General features: G+C 51.2%; 5 protein-coding genes across 5 annotated transcripts; 3 read left to right on the forward strand and 2 right to left on the reverse strand.

Moving 5' to 3' along the window:
- Nucleotides 1–3797: 3797 nt before the first annotated feature.
- B0T23DRAFT_401412 (uncharacterized protein) lies at nucleotides 3798–6658 on the reverse strand (the record flags this gene model as incomplete). The annotated part of the gene is made up of 7 exons (XM_062838585.1): nucleotides 3798–3896; nucleotides 3942–4001; nucleotides 4183–4206; nucleotides 4341–4504; nucleotides 4640–5188; nucleotides 5408–5722; nucleotides 5911–6658. The coding sequence occupies 7 exons, from the start codon at nucleotides 6656–6658 to the stop codon at nucleotides 3798–3800; spliced, it is 1959 nt and encodes a 652-aa protein (XP_062697535.1).
- Nucleotides 6659–7116: 458 nt separating this feature from the next.
- B0T23DRAFT_392451 (carbon-nitrogen hydrolase) lies at nucleotides 7117–8673 on the forward strand (the record flags this gene model as incomplete). Its single annotated transcript, XM_062838004.1, has 4 exons — nucleotides 7117–7134; nucleotides 7334–8500; nucleotides 8572–8606; nucleotides 8652–8673. 4 exons carry the CDS (start codon nucleotides 7117–7119, stop codon nucleotides 8671–8673), a joined length of 1242 nt encoding a protein of 413 aa, XP_062697536.1.
- On the reverse strand, nucleotides 8597–10911 carry B0T23DRAFT_435207 (spermidine synthase). Its single transcript, XM_062840524.1, has 4 exons — nucleotides 10576–10911; nucleotides 9752–10080; nucleotides 9441–9678; nucleotides 8597–9170 (listed from the first exon to the last, which is right to left on the reverse strand). The coding sequence occupies exons 1-4, from the start codon at nucleotides 10604–10606 to the stop codon at nucleotides 8893–8895; spliced, it is 876 nt and encodes a 291-aa protein (XP_062697537.1). The 5' UTR covers nucleotides 10607–10911; the 3' UTR covers nucleotides 8597–8892.
- Nucleotides 10912–11022: 111 nt separating this feature from the next.
- On the forward strand, nucleotides 11023–12280 carry B0T23DRAFT_370975 (uncharacterized protein). The gene is made up of 2 exons (XM_062836625.1): nucleotides 11023–11522; nucleotides 11677–12280. The coding sequence occupies exons 1-2, from the start codon at nucleotides 11354–11356 to the stop codon at nucleotides 11994–11996; spliced, it is 489 nt and encodes a 162-aa protein (XP_062697538.1). The 5' UTR covers nucleotides 11023–11353; the 3' UTR covers nucleotides 11997–12280.
- Nucleotides 12281–17119: 4839 nt separating this feature from the next.
- Nucleotides 17120–18699, forward strand: B0T23DRAFT_29126 (G protein alpha subunit). The gene is made up of 5 exons (XM_062834273.1): nucleotides 17120–17345; nucleotides 17434–17618; nucleotides 17680–17837; nucleotides 17894–18152; nucleotides 18206–18699. The coding sequence occupies exons 1-5, from the start codon at nucleotides 17225–17227 to the stop codon at nucleotides 18548–18550; spliced, it is 1068 nt and encodes a 355-aa protein (XP_062697539.1). The 5' UTR covers nucleotides 17120–17224; the 3' UTR covers nucleotides 18551–18699.
- Nucleotides 18700–20567: the final 1868 nt, after the last annotated feature.

Here is a 20567-nt window from a genome sequence, read left to right on the forward strand (position 1 = left end):
TCTTTCAAGCGGGAGTCTTTAACGATACCTGTCCACGCGGCTGAAAAGTAGAGTGTGGTGGTAACGTCCAAAACGGATTCCAAGGGTGCACGGAAGCGTGGGGTGGAGTGTGACGTCCTGCCGCGACTTTGAATGTTCCACAGCATCACATCTCACAAGCAGAGTACGACACCACACACAAAATCGACACTGAGGGCATACACCCTCATCGTCACTGACTGGAGCGATGGAGCGGGAACTGTATTTCATCCCCGAAAAATTGAAAAAAAATACTTCCAACCTCGCCCAACAAGGGGGGGGCTGATCTGTCGAGTCATTTGGATGGATCTTTGGTCGAGGATCTTCCTCTCGATGCCCGGCGTCCCTGGCGCTCCGCTAGCGGTTATCTATCCCTAAACGAGCGTGCCTGTTGTCATTCAAGAAATCGCTTCAGGCATCGTGACCGTACTGCGTTCCACCGGTAGTCCACCGTCGGCACCCCGCTATGACTCTTCGGCCCGGAGGGCTCCTCTCTCTGTCAGGCGGAAACACTGGCGGATAAGGTGGGCGGATACCTTTCAGGTTGAGCAAGAATCGAGCCGCGATTGTCAGTTCCATTGAAAGAGGGGCAAGAGGAGCAGCCGTGGGCCCCTCTTGTGCCTGCAGCTTGCCAGGGGCATTTTCAAGTTGGAAGTGTTATTGGTGCTGACAGTTGACATGACCGTGTAACGGCTCAAAACCCCTGGATCCGGGGAATGAGAGTTCTGTCGTGGAATCTTGACATTGCTCCAGATCCGACCTCAAGAGATCCTTCGTCCTGTGGAAGGTTTCAAGAACTTCCAGTCCATCTTCTTCAACTTCACATTGGGAGAGAATCACGACCTTCAACCCAGCCCCTGCCAAGACCGTATCTTTTGTTTGTTGACATCAACTGGTCACGCTTGTGTTTCCTAGATACACTACCTATCCACCCAGGATTGGAACTGTATATCTATTGCCCCTGTTCCTATAAAAAAAGTACCTATCCTTAATGCTAATCGTATGAACTCGTGTCGAGTACGGGTTCGTGATGAAGAGATACAGAGAGGAGACGGCTGACTGGCGCTGAGTGCAATTCTATCCTTGTTTATTCCGATTATTGTACACACTGTGTACAAGCGCTCCGTCAGTCCAAAGTCAGGCGCGTGGTGTCCAGAATTTTTTCTGTGTGGAATCTCGGTCGGCTAGATCGTCGTCGTCGACGATAGTGCTCTTAGCAAAACGCCAGTCCTGAACGAGTACAGCCCCGCAACATACCTATCGTACAGGTTGTGCTTCCAGAAACGCTGTAAACAACCTGACTTGAGATGACGAAGATTGTCTGACTTGCCGGCTTCAAAATTCCTAAGTTTCGGCATTCATCGTCTAGCCTCCCATTGAGCCAGAAACGGACTGCTCAAACGCAGATGGGTCACCAATGGGAATCAAGTCAAAAGTCAGGATGGAAAGCCAAAAGAAGAAGTGGGACCCCCAACAAAAGGAGCATGAGTGAAACCCGGAAAACGTCTCGCCCTTCACTTGCACTGCATACAGGTACCTATCCGTTGTTCAGGACCTATCAGGCTACCTATGCCGCTATGGTATCATCTTAGCGCAACCTTTCAGCGCAACCGTTCGGCTGCAAGGCCCAGAACAAGCCGGACCTGCAAACCGCCCACACAGAGCACGCAGCATTGGCGGATCGGTGCAGCATCGGTACAGCCGCCGGGGAAGGGCAACAGGCGAGCGTTAAGTACCTGTACACTAGGTAAAGTATGGATCCGTCCAGGACTGCCCACGACCCGCCCAGCCCGACGGTCCGTTCTCGGGGAGTCCCAGGGACCATCCTTGCATCCTTGTAGTTTTGTAGGTAAGAATAATTCAATTGAATCGCCCAATTCCCACGGCATCGATGTGGCTATCACAGCCGATTCGCTCTTTGGCGCTAGGTAGTGCCGTGAACACCACACTGAACCTTGATCTTATCGCAAACTTCTCATTGGTCGCTTATTTGAAGATTTCGCTGCCCACTTTTTCCATCTTCCAACGTCTTGTCGTACCGTGTTCTTCCAATCTCTTCCATATCGTCTGAGTTTTTCTCGTTTGAAGGGGTGTTGAGCACTCATGAGATTCTGCGGTTGTGTGTGCTTTCCATCTGCTCTTTGGACAAGGTTGGGAAAAGACGAACTGCAAGATCCACTAACGGAATTGGCGGTAGATCATCGCGAAACATGTTAGCTGAAGTTCCACCACACCTTCCATAGAAATGAAACCCCCGTTCCTTTTCCGTGAGCCCCTGCATAGGTATGTTGTTCCCTTGGGCTTGGCCACAGATCCACGCCTCTTTCCGTTCTTTCCCCAGAGTCTGCCATGTCTTTGCCCAACCCGCATTTTTCTCGGCTCCTCCCCGCATTCAGATCACTGCTCCCCATGAACCCCGGCCTTTCCCGAGATCTTCCCGTAAGGATGTCAAAGTGTGGTTCCAGCCTTTTTTCTTTTTCAATAACCTCCGACGGTAGCGTCGTTTCCCTGCTGGCAAGGGCCAAGAAAAACACGTTCTAAAAGGACGAGACGGAAATAGACGAGACGTCAAATCATATGCCTTTTGTTGTCGTCCTGTTGTTAGCCTTTTCTGCTTTGCCTTCCATTCCAAGCCTCCTGCTTCCGGATGACCAGAAATACCAAATATGTTACAAATAATAATGGGTTTCAGACCGCTTCTTGTCCGTTTTCCATTTACGACGAGACCCAACTCCCTGTTGTAAAAATGCCTCAGTAAAAAAAAGTTCCTTTGGTCACCTCAGCTTGCTCAATTGCTTGGTTTTACGTCCAGTCCGTCAAATCACTGTGACAGAGACGGACCAGTTTGGTTTGTTTGAACCGTCCTTTCTTCCCACTTGAACTCCGCTCTGAGCATGACCGGGCTGATGTGATGTTTTCCCAACACGCGTTAAATTCCAACATACGCGTACGTAACAAGTGACTTCCCATCACACAGTCACAAACCCATTCGACCTAATTGTGGAGCAGAAACATCCAAGAGAAGAGAATGCTACCATCTGACTTGGACCGAACTTCATCTGGAACCCATGGAGTCCAGAATAAATCATGATGGGGCACTGGGGGCTTGCCATCAGTGACCAGTCGACAAGTTTTTCGCTCTGGAACCTTTTGGGGAAGCTCGGTCCGTTCTCGTCTTACACAATATGCCGCATTGTACGCTCGCATGGGCATAGCTCTCCTCTTGCCGTGGCCGCTGGGCGGTCCCTTGTCTCTAGGTTTTCCTGTTTTTGCTGTGTGTCGCCGTTGTTTTGATGATTTACATACACATGAACGAGCATTTTGGATCTAGCGAGCCTTGCCCAACGTCGCACCGCCGGTGCCAATGTCAGTCATAGCGGAATGACAGCCCTTTCCGGGTCTTCCCTCCGGCGTTCCATCTTCCATACGCCAACCACACGAAATTATGGACCGAGATCGCGGATGCCGCGAGTGAAATCCCAAAAAGGCTAAATTCGCAAGGCCAAGAAAATCTTCACCCTCTTCCAGGAGGGAAAAAAAAAAAAAAAAAAAAAAAAAAAAAAAAAAAAACCTCTTGCATTCACGTGAAAGTCCCATCTGATCTGGGTCAAACAGATTCGCCGGATGAAATTTCCTTCAGCCAGCAACCAGTTCCTTCCTATAGTTGTTGCCTCAACTTTGAAATGCAGGTACGGGCTCACTAGTCCCGGTCTGTGCAAGTCTCCGTGTCAATCAATCGAAAATCCCAAAGTTATGCCTTTTGCAAGTATGTCTTCATCTTATAGTGTTTGGAAGTAGACCATGGCACTTGGGTGAGTCCAGAGACGGCGGAAAACGAAGAGAAAAAAAAACTCAATTTGCTCTTCCTGACCGGAGGCCTGTGAAGCCACAGTCCAAGGACTGTATGATTCAATACTACTTACCTTACCCTTGAGCTGTCTTGCTAGCTTAGCTAGCTTATGGACTTGACATGGAAACACGAGCTACAGTTTGTAGAGGGAATGCTTGCTTTTTTGTTCCCGGGGCACAAACCTTTGGCTTGTTCCAGAGCTATTGTCTTGCGAAAACGCCAAAGCGACAATTACATATGCTCGTTCATGTGTCACCCAATGACGCAGTATTTAGGCTCAGGATTGTACCAAACAATGCTGCATGGTGACTTACCTCCTCGGACTTCATGGTAATTATCTAAAGAAGATCATGTAACAACACCAAGCAGCCTGAAATACATGAAATAACAACGATCTAAAGACACGGAACTCGGTGCATGCCATCACTTCACGATGGTTGTCTCAGATATGGTATCACTGGTCATAACAAACGTCCAGAGAGCCAAACAAAGATGGCGGCGGAGCATCATCGTCATCCTCAATCTCCTCAATAGGGTCGCCGCTGTAGTTTGGTAGTGCCCGTATATCAGCCCTCCCGTCACGCGCCCGTTTTCTCGGTCTACCCCTTTTCCGTTTAAGACTGACCGGAGCAATAGCTGCTGAAGGGCGGTCATTGCGTGATGGAACAGAGTGTTTACCCACGAATGGTCTCGGCGCCGCAAATCGAAACTGTGCCCCAGAATCCGGGGCCCCAAGTCGAGAATGAGCTGGTTTAACTACTAGAGACGCACTTGGGCATGTGGGTACCGAAATCGCTACCGAGGCCGACTCGCCTGATGCGTCTGACATGGCGATCGTTATGTTTTCGGCTGTCTCATGCTTGTTACTAATGGGACTTGTGTCAACACAAGGATGCTCCACGGCAACACTGTCATGACCGTTGGCAAATGGTGTATAACGCGGAATAACAACATGTTCCTCCGCCGAGGTTGCAGTAGACTGTGAACCTGTTGATGCTGGTTCATGGATTTTTCTGGGACTTTGGTTTGGATTGTCGATGGCAAAGTGTCTCTCATAAGGATTTGATCCCTCCGCGTTGCCAGGGGAAGACGTTCCAGCCATTGCAATGTTGCTGTCGTGCCCAGAGTGGTCCCCGTCCCCGATAGATGGAAGGCTATTCTCATCGTATGGCCGTATAAGTCGAGCGGCATCATGTCTTGCTTCACTGAATGCGTCTCGTTCGACCTCTTCACTGTCATCGTCCCCAAACACGAATGTCTTCCAAGCATCAATCTGGTCACCTCGATGTAGTCCTTTCTTGGGCTCACATTGGGTGGATACTGCTTGATTGGAGACAGCAGATATACACCGGTCTGCATTATTTACTGTCTTTTCGGCACTAATGGATGACGTTTCGAGCAATACCGACAGTCTTCCCCGGTTTAGAGCTGATGTCGAATGTCCAATATTGGCAACAGGTCTATCATATTGGCCAAGCACATTTGATTGTGCGTCTGCACTGAAAAGCTGAAGTTCAGGCAGAGAAACGTCATTCTCACCGGTACAGAGTGCGTGGACTGGTGGTGAATACCCTTGGTGCCTTACTTGTCTTTCGCTTACCCCAGGACTGATTCTGGGCTGTGCCACCGGCTCATGCGGTTCAGGATTTGTTTGGGCACCAAAAGCACTGCTAGACTCTTCCAACCACGCCTTCCAGGTTGAGTTTTCCGCTTTCTGCGAGGGCGGGACAGGAGATATTGTTCGTCCAACCTGAGCGAGATGGCTGGCACTATTTGCCGAATCCAATGACCCCGAAGAGAGCAACAGATGACTCGGTATTACTCGCAAAGGGACTGGATGAAAGATGCTCGGTACTGATGTCACGACATGACGTGTATTATCGCTATCACTATTTCGTGATGCTGCTTGTATAGAAGGATAATCTTCGGCATTCGATGAAGATCGTCTTCGGACTCGCTTGCGGGGTGGCATATATCTGGATTCACAGTCTGATGAAAAAAATTTAGTATACAGAAGCCATCTCATCTTGGGTAGCGCATACCGCTCGCGCTTGTCATGAAATGTCGACTTTTTTCTGTTGAGGCATTCTGCTTTTGATGCGCAAGGCTTCCACTGCCGATTGTTGAGCTTTTGAGCCGCTTCTCTTGACTTCCAACGCGGATTTGCACATCCGCCCCGCGAAGAAAAGGCAAATGAGAGGTATGCTTTTGAGGGTACAGGCCCCGGTTGCTCTGGGCAATATGTGCTGGCTTTTCTTCCATTGCTCTTGTAGGTTGAGTCGGACCGACATGCGGTGGCATAGGGCGAGGTCGATTGTGGACTTGGACAGGGGACTGAATCCGGCTTGCACCCCAGTCTTTGCTCGCAAGAAGCCTCTGCCTCAATCTCTCTACCTGTGTCCCTTTTGGGAGCAACTGAGAAGGCGCTGTGTTGGTAGAAGTGGCCTTGCCAACTTGCTCCTTTAGAAACTGGTCGACTGTTGGTAAGAGATGCTCCGACTTTGGAGTATCCTCTGCTGTCGGTACACTCGCACCCCATCTTCCTCTCCGATGCGGTACACCGTGGGCAGAGTTTTGCTTGGGGGGGAATGCGTCTGTAGGAGGTTCTGGTAAAGCTGAACCTGGCTCAAGGTATGAAATAAGAGGAGGACCGTTCTTCCTAGCCTCCCTTTGCTCAGCTGCTCGAATGTGAGCTTTCGCAAAGTACTCCTTCTGACGTTGCTTTTCTGCATTGGCTTTCCGCAGCTTCCCACGACTATGGCGGTACAAGGTTCCCTCGGTCCAATTCATTTTGAAGAACTTGGAAAGTCTTCTGGAAAGAAATGGCTGCTCGCATAGTCGTGACCCGGAAGAGGAGTACTCCATTGGGCTCGGAAGTCGTCGACGATAGATAAAGATGTTTGGAATTGTAGATCGCTTAGGCAGAGCCCATTGAGACCGACCAGAGGGCTCTAGCGAGTAGTTGACCCTTTGAAGGTTGAGTAGGAGATTCGTCGAGCCGCTATCGGTGCTGCGAGCGTGGTGTTCTGGATAATGCACTCGGCGTGATGAAAGGGAGAAAATGCGGAAACAGTGGAGAATTCAGTTTTGAGCGCACGATCCGGACCAAGGTATAGAGGTAGGTATCACCGTGGACTTCATATCAGGCTAGACGAGGAAGCTGTAATCGTTGCCTACGACAGGTAAAGGTACCTCTAGATATGTAGTGGTGTTACACTCCTTCCGCAACTTGAACAGAGAGTCCCAATATGGAAAGTGAGCTCGGTGTAAGTGGGAAGTACCCATGTATCGTGTGGCGCTCACCCACTACCTAGATAGACACACACCCCCGGCTGGGGCTCGCTCTTTCTGTGGCTCAGTAGTCAGTCACCCAAGCGCCCCACCTGCCCCCCACTCCCTCCAGTTGGCGCGGGGTCACTCACTGCCCGCCTTCGGCTTCGGTAGCTATCTACTTGTAGAAGGCAGCTTTCCGTCGTGGGCTACCGAGCACCGACACCGCGGAACCCCTCCACTCTTTTCTCCCATTCCATCCTTTTCAGCTCTTGTCAGCACTGCAATCCGCAGACCGCAATGCGAACAATCACTTCGCGCTCCATACGAATCATCACCAACTCTCTTATTGCAAACTTGACCCGACCGAAAAGCTCGACTTACCACCACCACCATCCATTTTCTGCCCTTCCCACCACCATCCGTCTACTCCTTCATTCTCAAATCCGCAAGATGGCTTCCTCGACCAAGCACCCGATCCTCCTCAAGAAGCCAGTCAAGCTAGCTTGTATCCAACTTGCCAGCGGTGCCGACAAGTCCGCCAACCTCTTGCATGCCGCCGACAAGGTGCGCGAGGCCGCTGCAGGCGGCGCCAACATTGTCGTTCTTCCCGAATGCTTCAACTCCCCCTACGGCTGCGACTTCTTCCCCTCGTACGCCGAGCAGCTCCTCCCTTCACCTCCGACTGCCGAGCAGAGCCCGTCCTTCCACGCGCTCTCCGCGATGGCTCGTGACAACGGCATCTACCTGGTGGGGGGGTCGATTCCCGAGCTCGCCATCGAGGAGGGCACGGAGGACAAAAAGACATACTACAACACGAGCTTGGTTTTCGGCCCCGACGGCAAACTGCTTGCATCGCATCGTAAAGTGCATCTGTTCGATATCGATATTCCGGGCAAGATCAAGTTCAAGGAGAGCGATGTGTTGTCGCCCGGTAACAGCGTGACGCTGGTGGATTTGCCCGACTACGGCCGCATCGCCGTGGCCATCTGCTATGATATTCGGTTCCCGGAGCTGGCCATGATTGCAGCCCGGAAGGGTTGCTTTGCTCTCGTATATCCGGGCGCGTTCAATACCACAACCGGTCCGCTGCATTGGCGGCTGCAGGGACAGGCGAGGGCCATGGACAACCAAATCTACGTGGCCTTATGCAGTCCGGCGAGGGATATGAGCGCGAGTTACCATGCGTATGGTCACAGCCTGATCGTCGACCCCATGGCCCGAGTATTAGTAGAGGCGGAGGAGAGCGAGACAATTGTGAGTGCTGAGCTTGACGGGACAAAGATCGAGGAGGCGAGGTCGGGCATTCCTCTAAGGGATCAGCGGAGGTTTGATATCTATCCTGACGTAAGCCAGGCGAAGGTGAGTTCCTAACTCGCCGGGCCACATCGTAATGTATTGATTTGCGTGTTACATTCTGAACGTTTGATCAGTTGTGTAACCATCACGTTATCAATTTTTCTGATTTGTACGTAACATTGCGAGGCGAATCCGATATATTTTGTTTCAACAGCCTCGCGCGCAGGGTTGTTTAAAAGCGCGATGTTTCCAGAGCACCCTTTTCCCTGCGCTGACGCCGCTATCTTTGGTATCTTTGGTAGAAGCACGTTGGAGATCCGCCAACATATCTCGACTGTCCCCCTTTCCCATTCCCGGAAACTGTGCTATGCGGCCCTAGCCATGAAGATTCGGTGCCATGGCGGCGTTATATAGTCATCACCAGTATTTCATTTATTTTTCGTCAGGCAGGCTTTTTACTCGAGGGCCTTCTTGGCGAAGGTGGGGAGAATGAAGCTGGCCTTGTGAATCTCGGAGTTGTAGTAGCGGCAGAGCTTCTCCTCCTCCTCCTGAGACCAGGAACGAAGAGGAACCTTGACATTGGCGTTGGGGTCCTTGGAGCAGACCATGAAGCCAATCTGGCCGGAGGGGTAGGTGGGGATGGTGGTGTATGCGTACTCGGCGACAGGGAAGACCTCCTTGCAGTCCTTCTTGAGCTTGGTGATGAGAGGAAGGTGGAGCCACTGGTTCTCAGCTGTTTGCACAAAGAAGTATTAGCGATTGGGGCTTCAAGAGGTGCCAGGTCGTTTAACATTGGACAAAGGAGATGATTGAAGACAGTGACAGCGCGAACAAAATCTGAATCCAAGAAGGGACTTGCGTCCCATGTGTGAAAGTCGAGATGAGCTACCACTAGGTAGGTTCCTGAGGGACCGCATAGGATTGAAACAGGCAGGTTGGATGCCTGGCCTAAAACCAATTCCACTCAGGGCTCGATCTTTCTCGAGTAAAGGAGACGTACAACCTTGTGTGGTAATAACACCACCCTCGCGGAGGGCGTCGTGGAGAAGCTGGAAGTAGGGCTTCTGGAAGAGAGACTCGGCGGGACCCTCGGGGTCGGAGGAGTCGGTGATGATGACATCAAAGGTGTTCTTGAAGTCCTCGAGGAACTTGAAGCCATCGCCAACGTGGACCTTGACCTTGGGGTGCTCGAAGCCAGCAGACATGTGGGGGAGGAACTGCTTGGAGAGACGGATGACAGCCTGTGACGGAAGAAAGCGGTTAGCGAGCAATTCGGATGCAGGGTCATTGATCTGCGGATCGGATCGCACATACCTCATCGATGTCGCAGAGGATGGCCTCCTCAACGCAGTCGTGCTTGACGACCTCACGGAGGACACCGCCATCACCACCGCCGATAACGAGGACCTTCTTGGGGTTGGGGTGGGAGTTCATGGCGAGATGGGTGATCATCTCCTGGTAGGAAAATTCATCGCGCTCGGTGCACTGGATGACGTTGTCGAGGACGAGGACGTTGCCATGGTCAGTGGACTTGAAGATCAGGACATCCTGATACAAGCTCTTCTCGTGGTGAAGGACCTTCTCGACCTTGAGGGTCATGGCCTGGCCAGGCCACATGTTGGAGATCTCGCGGAACCAGCCATCTGTTCTATGGGTTAGCCAGTCTGATATTGTCAAATACAAGCCGAATTCGCATGACGCCAGTGTGCCATCCAGTCATATCGACATGCAACCTGTTGTCTCGATGAGAATTGCATGTACGATGAGGTCCGTTGGGACGAGGAAGAACGACAGGTCATGCTGGCGCAATAAGGTAGCCACCAGCCCTTGACAGCAATCGATAGCATCGCGATCCCCCGAATTACCGTGCCGCTAGACAACAACAAGACATCCAACGTGCCATTACTGTTGTTCCTGAAAGCGCACACCATGTGTCGTGAGGCTTGGTGCAAGCCGACTCATGAGAGGGGTCCTCGTTGCGTGTGCCACAAGAAAGCGCCGTTGTGTTTGGCAATGCACATGGCGGGGTTGCGACAGCTTGCGGCCCGCAATGAGGTAGTTCCCGTCAATGGAATTATGGATGGAGGGGTAACACGCCGGCGCAGCGAGAGACGGCCGTCAGCGGAAAAAACACGTACCCTGGATCGTGGGGTGAGCAATTTCGGACATCTTGAAGGATTGGTAGAGACCGGTCGACCTGGAGAAGAAGCGGTTGTTGATTTGGCAGGACGATGTCAGGATTCGAGTCCTGGAGAAGCAGCGACGGAGTAGGAAAGCCAGCGTGAAAACTCAAATTCATTCCCTTGCGTTGGAGGGGCCAGTGACCACGCACAATTCGCACTCTGAAAGGTCTAATCACACCAATCACGCAGGTCTCTGAACAACATGAAAATTTTTCTGGACCTTTTCCCTCTCCAGCACCACGACCTATGGGCGAATGAAATTGTGGCTGACAGTGCAACTGTGGAGAGACCTTGTACTCGAGCCGTTGTCGCATCTGAAAGTGCAGCTGCAGAAGCACGTGGAAAACAATCGGATGGTTGCCAGGAGCAACTGTGAAATAGAGCTGCAGGACAACAGGAGCACTGGACAGTAGTGTATGGTACAGTAGTGTACCATACCTAGAGGTAGGTATGTAGTTTGATCTCAATGACAGAGACCACCTTAACGTATGTACGATCCCAGAAAGTCTACCGTTTCAAATCTTCTAGATACTCCAATGTATTGTCTTGGTTTCCTCTTTGGCTTTCTTTGGCATTTATTCTGTGCTATGAGCAGACCCGATACTTCCGACTCATATGCGAACCTTCGATTCATCCATCATACGCTTCCCATGTGTTCAATCCGAGGCGTTCGAGGTTTCAGGCGGCCTTCGAAGCCTTGGGGTGAATACGGTAACAATGGACTGTACGTGGAATGACTATATACCTCTACAGGACCCTAAGTATGCCTTCGGTACTAGGCACTGCAGTTCAGCTCACCTACCAATTCACGATGCCAAAGTTGGAGGTACGGTACACGGAGTCAGGCATGCCGTGGGTCATCCTGGGAGCTCAGCCGATAAGGACGCTCGACGCGAGCAACAGTAAGTATCTGCCAGCATTTTTTGTTCTTCTTTTGGTCCCATAATGGACATCGGCTTCGGGCGTAGCGTCATCGCTGGCTAGGACATGGCGCTTGTGCTGTGTACCAGCACTTTCCTCGCAAGGTTGGGAAGGTGAGACTTATTTGTACCACATATCGCGAGCGGTCGAGCGAACGAGACACGGCGGGTCGACGCCGGAGAGCCACGCAGGACGAAGCATTTAGCATGAATCAATGCGTTGATGAGTGGCCTGAACCCAGCGCATTTCGAGAAATCCTGACTGCAGTCAGTGATCTCACTATGCTATGGTTGAGAGCCGCGGCATGTGAGATTAGGCATAACGACGACGCAGACGTGGCTCTCGATCGTGCTTTGAGGTTTTCTTCCTTCCTCGACGTTGAAGGCTTCAAACCGATGATCACCACTACAGCTCGTACCGGCCGAGGTTTTGGTGTTCGACATTGGCGAAAGTAATTTCACACGAGGCTGAAGGTAAATTATTCCCAAGTCCACTATGACTACGGTCGCTGATGTCGATCTCATGCATGGATCGGGCCCGATGAGAGCCTGGGGCGGAACAGATAGACCTGGGGCGGAACAGATAGACCCAGCACGTTTCATGTCGTACAACTTCGATTAAACACTGCAACCGAGCAAGGTCGAACCTTGATATCCGAGAACTTGGGTCAACAGACTATATCATATACGCTAGCAAAAGAAAATGTTATTCACAGGCAGCACAGTGAAATTGTGTGGTGGGTTGTACCATGGCTGTGAGCGTAGCTTGCTCTCCATGTGGTGCCGGTGGTGCCGGTGGTGGTGGTGGTCCCAAGTTGGCTGCCAGATCGGGATATGGATCGACAAAAGTAAGATATGCAGTCGGGACAGTGTACTCACTTTGTACGACAAAGGGCTTTGAATTTTACACTATATGGAGTGTATGAACTTCGCGGGCCAACCCGCTTCAGATCAAAATGCAGTCTTTAGATAATCGTCAGCAAGACGAACCGAGGATGCAATTTACTCCGAGTCCCCTGGCGAGCCTAGGCCGGTAGAACATTCTTGGTGTGCAGGCGTGTTCTTTCATTACGCCATCAACGGCTCTACCACCTATTAGTTGCCCTGGGTCCACCGATGCCGATCAATATAACGGCGTCCGGGTCCCATTGTCAAGTTAATGTACGTAGAACAACGAAGTGGTTCCCCGAACCTGACGGGACCGGCGAACGTTCGTATAATGTAGTATGCTGGAACCGAGTGCAACGCATCATGTCATTTTTCCTATGGTTTCTCCTCGGCACGTCTTGCTTTCACAGGCTCAAGATGACCAAACGACATGTTGCTATTACATAGTGCAATGGCAGGGTGGCGGGCCTCAGAATGTCAATATCAAGAAAGCGACTGTACATGTCCCCATTGCTTGCTCCATGTTGTAGGTTCCTTGTTGGAGGCATTTCAGTCGTACATAGTAGGGTAGTATTTCTCGAGTCATCAAGATTTTGGGACGCCAGGCCCTTGTTATAGAAGAGGGAGTTGAGAGGTGCCGGTTCTGCCTTGCCTGTTCGTTTTTTATCGAGACGGTTCCGGCCTCCTTTTCGAACAAAGGTTCTCTGCGAGTGATATCGACAATCTGCCCCTGCATATGCCGCTAGCACACGCAACGCCGTACGCGCAACTGCCGTGATGTCCACCACCGGGACGATCATCACCTTTCCTGGCGTCTCGACTAACGTTCTTTTGATGGTGAAAGTGCTTTATGAGTCCAGAACAAAGCTTGCCTGCTAAGAAAAGGGTCCACGAGGCCTTCAGTCCAGTCGTTGCTGAAAGAGACGGCAATGTCCCCTATTTGCAGTTCGTTGTTGATTTGGTCCTGAATGTTTTTTTTTTCTCGTGCAGCACATCCCTTCTACTGTAAAGGTCCAAGACCTGGAGTTTCTGTGAACATTCTGAGATGGGTAACTTTTCATCAACCGCCCATCGACCATGTTTGCTTCTTTTGTTTCTTTGGAGCTCTGTTACCGCCCAGCAACTGCCCGGTAAATTTGCCTATCATTGAGACCGACTAGGCCCAAGATAAATTGAGACATTACATCTCGATAGGTACGGATAGAGAAGCGAAAGCCCCTGGGCTCAAGAAGGTTCTTACGCTTTGTTGCCTGGCTCTCGCCCTCACATGACCCCAAAACAGGGCCAAGAGCGACCCGATAGTGGTTCGGCCTGCCATTATGTTTTGGAGACGAAGGCGAGCCGGGAGTCAAGCCCGAAAAAGAATGAGTTGTCGTTTGCAGTCATTTTGACACTGTGCTGCAAGCTTAATAAATCCGGTGCTATTGATTCCTGTGAACCAGCCGCATCCGCGAAGCCCTCGCTTGCTTTCCTTGCTCTGCTCGGGCATGGTATGTCATGGGTCAATGCTTCACGAGGACAAGCCCCCCCCCCCCCACCTCCCACCGGGGAGATGTTGGAAGGGTTCAGAAAACGCTATTGGTTGGAGGCCATGCGACGCTCCACCAGCTTGAGTTTGTCGTCAGGGCGCCCCCGACTCGCGCAGTCAAACCAGTTTAAGCTCAGGGTCTGCGACAGGACCGCAGGGACCAACTCAGGGGAAAAAGACCAAATTTTGTGTACACTACACTAATTCTGTGAGGCTGGATTATTCAGCTGGGGAAGAAGGGGGAGATCGGAGAAATTCTGGATAATGAATGCGGGTAAGAGGCGATGCAATTTCCAAGATGTCGGGATATACGGAGGAGTAAAGTTGGCCAGGGGTTTGAGGGTTCCCTTAGTCATCGTGGAGCGTTGGAGATGGTCTACACTACAGTATAGGTCCCTCGGGCAGCGTACCCCTTACCAGCCATGGCCCCGAACAAGCTCTAGGTAGGTACTGTAGTGATTGAGCGGGCCATGACAGCTCGAATGAGCTTCCTGCTTAGCTTACACTAGAGGTATGTCTACCACAACGAGATGAGCATCTGGATATGCCCTCATGGGACTGCCCTGAACACACACTCGCAGATTCTAGCAAGGCGGGCGGCGGGAGGGTCGCAGTGTTTCAGTTGCATGAACCTCCAAGTTCATCTCCCACCTCTGGACGGCCGACTGCGCAGTGTATGGTAGTGTACCTGTTAGAATCGCCACCGTCATCTCCCGTCAGAAAAGATGGAAAACGCTCGCTTCCCCGAGTGGAAACTTTGTGATCCATCACTGCCATTGCAAGTGCCGATGACCATTACCCGGAGTTATTGGATGCTTGGCAACAGTCCGTGGTTTGAGAAAATGAGAAAGGAGAATATCTATCCATTTCACACTGTGCAGGTCGGATTCGTTTCTGCAGTTGTCTCAGTAGTGTGCGTTAGAAACTTGAGCTCTTGCTCTGACGCGTTGATGTCTTCCGACTACCATTTGGCTTTCTATTTATCGTCTTCGTCTTCGGGCGGCCAAGATGTCTGATTATGGGTGCGATCTACTTCCGATGTTTCGGGACCATGTGGTTGGAAGCTTTTAGCCAGGTGAATCCCAGAAAACGGTGACGAATCCGTCCACGCCGTTCATCGGGTGACTGTGGTGTGCTCGTTTCTCGTCGTCGTCCTCACTCTCGGGACGGCTTTCTTTGGTTAGTATTGTGCATCCTTACCTCGAGTGGCCCCCCTGGCTCCCTTGTGCGTGGTGGTGATGGCGCATGTGCGGACATGGGCAACAAGGGGACTTCGAAACAGCGGATGGCATCGAAGAAAAATTCCACTTTGGTCAATTGCCAGTTGCCCGGATGAACATTGTAGCGTCATGGTCATACCAAAAGCGACCCGACCAAGTGCTGTAAGTATTCTCTCAGTTCTTCAGTTAGGACATGGCAATTTCTTGAAGTCTCACAACGTGCCTGAGGTTGTTTTGCTGCAGAAGAGCGAAGCCACGAGTGCCCGATATGCAGGGTGGGCCGTGGTCGGGGTCCAACCATGTGTATCTGCCGGTACGCCCCCTGCCTCCCATGCCTGAACGCCCGCGTCAGAGGTCCTGCAGTGTCGTTCACAGAAGTGAACTTCCACTCTCCAGCCTGGTGACGGATCTTGTCAAGATCGGTAGTGCATGGCCTTCTTTTTGAAAGGTACCTACCTAATATTGAGGATTGGGCTTCTAAATTGCATCGATCAGTCTTCACTTCCCTAGAGGTAGGTATGATGCGCAAGAAATACCCACATCGAGACTATTCCTGAGATTCCTTGTTGGCATTAGAGGTAACTGCACAGCCACCAGATGCCCTGGGCACTGCCGAAACGGGAGTGACACTGGCCCAAGGCATGGAAGGCACTCGCGCACTGCACCTTTCTTCCATTAGGCAGGCACGGTTGCCCGCATGGTGGAATGGGCAGGGGCGACCCGGACGGGGAATTTGGATTAGAGCAGTGGGCCAGAAATGGAACCAAGGTAAGTAGGTGGTAGGGTACTTTTAGGGAGCTAGGGCGGCATGAGCGAGTGGCAGGAGCGACGGAACTGCCTTGTGTGCAGGTGGGTTGGCTCCCACCACACCCACTCGCTTGTCAGGTCTGTCACACTCTGGCACCCATTCACTGCTTAGTTCCATGTTCAGAGGCCGAAGTTGGAGGCAACAAGGACCTAACCGAGTGGAAAAGAGACCTCTAGAACTGATACCCTAGACTAGAGGGAGGTAGGCAGAGGTAGAGGTATGTACCTTACTATTACAGTAGAGGTAGGTAAAACCGGGTTGTAAGACTCGTCTGGAGTGCTTGCCCTCCTGTTTCCGGCCTTGCCCATGCTCCGTTCCCTTGTTCCGTCCGTCGCCGTTAGGTCGTTGCCCGCGCTGCCCGCCCGCCCATGCTTTTTTTGATCTCCGACGATGGTGTGATCGTCCCTGTCTCCATTGCTACACAAACCCTGGTACGCTACATCGTTGCTTGTCCCTGGTTCACGAGCGGCCCTGTCATTTCTGCATTGCGGTGATTTCACTAGTCCGGCCTGCTTTATCTCGCTGCAGAGCTCACTCCCTTGCAATTGTTGTCGATGCTACTGTGATGTACATACATGGAAGCCGCTTACATCCTCTTTTGTCTTTGCCCAGCTTTCTTATTTTCCCTTCCCCTTCCCACCCACGCGCACCCTTTTTCTACTCCCGTTTCTAACGGTCTGATCTGCGTTAGTCTCTTTGTACTGTCATCTCGTCCACGCTTTTCTCACGAGAACAACCGCGGTATCGATTTTGTTCGAACCCGGACGCCTCAGGACTAGGAGCTGCCGCTGCTAAACGCAAGCCTACTTACCCGTCCGTCGAAGCCAAGCCACCGACCGAATACATACAGAACGATCGATTCCAGCATCGTCCACTGACTGGGCCTCGACATAATCGAGAAGCGATTCGACCTAACGACACATGCTGTTATAGCTGTCATCGCCGGCCCGAACAAAGACAAGAGTGCCCGGACAGTTGATTGCGCATTGCCCATCAGGATCTCACCAGGTCTGGCATTCCAGGTCTCCATCCATACCTACGCATCTCTCATCATTGCGGCCCCCACTATCGCTGTCGGTCCGCGTGCAGGCGAATCCCCGCTGTACTATTAACCAGCGCTCCGCCTGAAACGTCTAAAAAGCGATAGAAAGTCTCATTTGCTGGGTAACTTGGATCTTTCCCGATCCTCTGGAAAGTCATTCCGCCTCTGCAACACGGATTCAACACATATACCATTAAGATGTGTTTCGGGGGTCGTAGAAAGGACGATGAGGCTGAGGCCTCCCGGTCGCGCGAGCTAGACAAGCAGATCCGCGCGGATGAGAAGCGCCTGTCGAAGGAGGTGAAGCTGTTGCTGCTAGGTACGGATCTCCAGTTGTTACTAGACCCTGCACTGCGACCATTGCGCGCGTATGCGACCAAGGCGACTCTAACATTTGGCATCAATAGGAGCTGGTGAATCCGGAAAGTCTACGATTTTGAAGCAGATGAAGTTGATCTATGCACAAGGTTTCAGCAAAAATGAGAAGCTGGAATGGAGGCCTGTTATTTTCGCCAACATTCTGCAGTCGTTCCGATTGATCTTTGATGCGATGAATGAATTCAACATCAAGCTGGAGGATGAAGATAATGAGGCAAGTTTGATTCAGTGGACCTTGATATCTGCGGTTCTTCAACTAACTTGAGTACTTACAGAAGAACATGGTACAAATGATGGTCGATTACGAGATGAGGGGAGACGAGCCTCTACCACTAGAATATTTCGAGCCAGCGAAGAAGCTATGGCAGGATTCAGGCGTCAGGCAAGCTATCGAGAAGGGCAATGAGTTTGCGTTGCATGACAACCTTCAGTAGTATGTGTTCGCAATCCACTCTCCGCGTTTCTGCATCTCGCTAACCTCTCATTCAGCTTCTGCTCGGATCTGGACAGACTATGGGACAGGAACTATGTTCCTAGCGACCAGGATTTGCTGCGCTCGAGGCTACGAACGACTGGTATCACCGAGACTGTTTTCGACTTGGGCCAACTCACATACCGTATGTTTGACGTCGGTGGCCAGCGGTCGGAGCGGAAGAAGTGGATTCACTGCTTTGAGAACGTCAACTGCTTGCTGTTTTTAGTAGCTATCTCAGGTTACGATCAGTGCCTGGTTGAAGACAAGGATGGGGTACGTCTAAGTCCCGCATGTTGTTGAGAAGGTGGAGGCTAACCTTTGCGCAGAACCAAATGAACGAGGCCCTCATGCTCTGGGAATCGATCGCCAATTCTCACTGGTTCACAAAATCGGCCTTGATTCTGTTCCTCAACAAGATCGACCTTTTCAAGGAGAAGCTGCCCCGAAGCCCGATAACGAACCACGGTTTCACTGATTATCATGGTCCCCCGGACGATTCCAAGCAGGCCAGCAAGTACTTTATGGACAAGTTCCGCGCGCTGAACCGGAATCCGGACAAGGAGATCTATGGGCATTTCACAAACGCGACCGATACCAATCTTCTGAAGATAACCATGGGTTCCGTGCAGGACATGATCATCCAGCGGAACCTGAAACAACTTATCCTGTAAGGGGATATTCATATGATGATGGGCTTGCACATCCGATTCATTTGCTTCCGCAGCACACCGCGCCCGGTGAAGTGAACCAGCAAATTGCTGGTTATGGATGTATCAACTTCCCTTCCTCTTCACGAGTCATCTCATCTGTACGGTCGACCTCATTGTGAATATGGTCTAAACCTACAGCGCTTCTGTTGTGGCCAGATACTCCGGAGGCGAGGACCACGCGTTACATTTCCCTTGCATTTTTACCGACCCAGAACCCTCCGAGCACTTCCGCTTTTAGACCACATACCGGCGTTCCGTTTACCTGTATTTTACCAGCTTCTCGCTCACTATATTTGCACTTTTATATCCCGGAGGTTGCGGATCTCTCACTATTCTACGACACCCTCCATCAAACATTGGCCCTTTGTCATTTTGGATCCATCTTGATTTTTCCTTGTTCGACATTGCACAAGCGACTCTTGCGGCTTGGGTCGTCAGCATTTCTGGGCCGTTTCTTTATCCTTTTCTTCGTTCGCCCTATTTGCCCTATAGCAGATCGTGGCTCCCGTGGGGGGTACGGCGGCATTTGTTTTCACAAAGATCATTTTGTTTATTTCGTCACGGACTTTGTAGCGGCTGATGGCAGATGTCCTTTCTCCTTGGCTCCGCTTACGACCCAGGGAGACGACGTTTTCAGATTGGACAGAGGAGGTTCGTCGTTACATCTTTAGTTGTCTTTGTTCGCCAGCTTGATTCGGATTGGATATACCCGAAGAGCTTTTCGTGTGGGTTTGTGGAGGGATGAACGGAAGGGGGATTGGATGACTGGGACTTGGAGATGACATAACGAATCAATCACCTCTCCCTCACGTTGGTCGCGTATCCCAGCGTTCTCTACAGAGAGACGTTCATTGAGCACAAAAGAGCTATTCTCGATGATGATGTGGAGGTCAGACAGAAACGAATTGAAAAGCGAATTACATTTGAGTTGCAGTCCCATTGAACAAGTCATAACACTGTTTCCGCCCCGAGCCCCGTTGGCCGTCGAAGAAGACAGAGGCTCAGGGTACCTTTCAAAACCATCAACGCTAACAAGTGAGAAGCTGCACTAATCTTTGGCTCGGCAGCATGGCCGAGGTTTGAAGGTGCAATGTAATGTCGCATTGGCAATTTTGTTGCGAAGGTGTTTTTTACTGTGTCTAGAGAATTGTGGTGGTCCCGGTGATAGCGAGCGAGCCGAGTGTACTGTATCCTGTAGGACTGTTCGCGTACAATGATTGATCGAGATTCATGGGTTATTTGGCCTGTCCTGTAGTTTCCTCGTCTCAGATATAGACGTGACCTATCCGGCTCACTGTGATTGCTACATGTGTACGTCGGTGTTTTGGTTGTAGATAGCGACTGCTCCCTTCTTCCGCTAGGTAGATGGGGAACCAACACGGCAACACTTTAGTTGGGACTGATTTCACTGTTCGAACCGCCCACGTTGCCCACATTTTCCTTGGAGCAACGCAGCACAAAAAGCACGTGGCAGTTGCGGAACGTTCAGACTTCAGACGAACCCCAGTTCGCCTCATGCCCGGCTTGTGTGTGGAGAGAGATACTGCAGCATACAGAACACTAGTGTATAATAGTGTACAATAGTGTAAAGAGAAAGGTGAAAAGTTTAAAAGACACATGGCTGGCGTTGTGGGGAACAACCAGACTTGACATCCATCAAACTGAATGACGAGGTACCCACAATCACGAAGCGTTTCATTCGGCCGGAAGTGGGTCATTGTCGCCATTCCCATTCATTGCGCTGGACTATCCGCGTATCGTTCGTCTTCATACGGGAATTGTTGTGGTGCTCAGACCATATGTATTCAATTGAACCCGTCACTATGCTTTTCCTTCGCTCGTGCTCGCTAGATTTCTCTTTCCCTTTGGGAACCCCCCTTCTTCGTCAAAAGCAAACAGCTTCCAGGTCAGGTTGATATCAGGGTTCCCATGGTACCTACATATGCAAGTGGCACTTACGTCATTCGACCTGTCCCAC

The sequence above is a fragment of the Neurospora hispaniola genome (genome assembly GCF_033458365.1).
Source record: "Neurospora hispaniola strain FGSC 10403 chromosome Unknown B0T23scaffold_1, whole genome shotgun sequence".
Lineage (NCBI taxonomy): Eukaryota > Fungi > Ascomycota > Sordariomycetes > Sordariales > Sordariaceae > Neurospora > Neurospora hispaniola.

What these genes read in the sequence shown, in the direction of transcription:
- B0T23DRAFT_435207 (XM_062840524.1), bottom strand. Translation starts at nt 10,606, where the DNA reads ATGTCCGAAATTGCTCACCCCACGATCCAGG. An exon ending in TGCTCACCCCACGATCCAGG is followed by an intron (nt 10,081 to 10,575) that starts GTACGTGTTTTT and finishes CCCATAGAACAG; the next exon opens with ATGGCTGGTTCCGCGAGATC. An exon ending in TCCTCTGCGACATCGATGAG is followed by an intron (nt 9,679 to 9,751) that starts GTATGTGCGATC and finishes CTTCCGTCACAG; the next exon opens with GCTGTCATCCGTCTCTCCAA.
- B0T23DRAFT_370975 (XM_062836625.1), top strand. Translation starts at nt 11,354, where the DNA reads ATGACTATATACCTCTACAGGACCCTAAGTATGCCTTCGGTACTAGGC. An exon ending in GACGCTCGACGCGAGCAACA is followed by an intron (nt 11,523 to 11,676) that starts GTAAGTATCTGC and finishes TTTGTACCACAT; the next exon opens with ATCGCGAGCGGTCGAGCGAA.
- B0T23DRAFT_29126 (XM_062834273.1), top strand. Translation starts at nt 17,225, where the DNA reads ATGTGTTTCGGGGGTCGTAGAAAGGACGATGAGGCTGAGGCCTCCCGG. An exon ending in GGTGAAGCTGTTGCTGCTAG is followed by an intron (nt 17,346 to 17,433) that starts GTACGGATCTCC and finishes TGGCATCAATAG; the next exon opens with GAGCTGGTGAATCCGGAAAG. An exon ending in TGGTTGAAGACAAGGATGGG is followed by an intron (nt 18,153 to 18,205) that starts GTACGTCTAAGT and finishes ACCTTTGCGCAG; the next exon opens with AACCAAATGAACGAGGCCCT.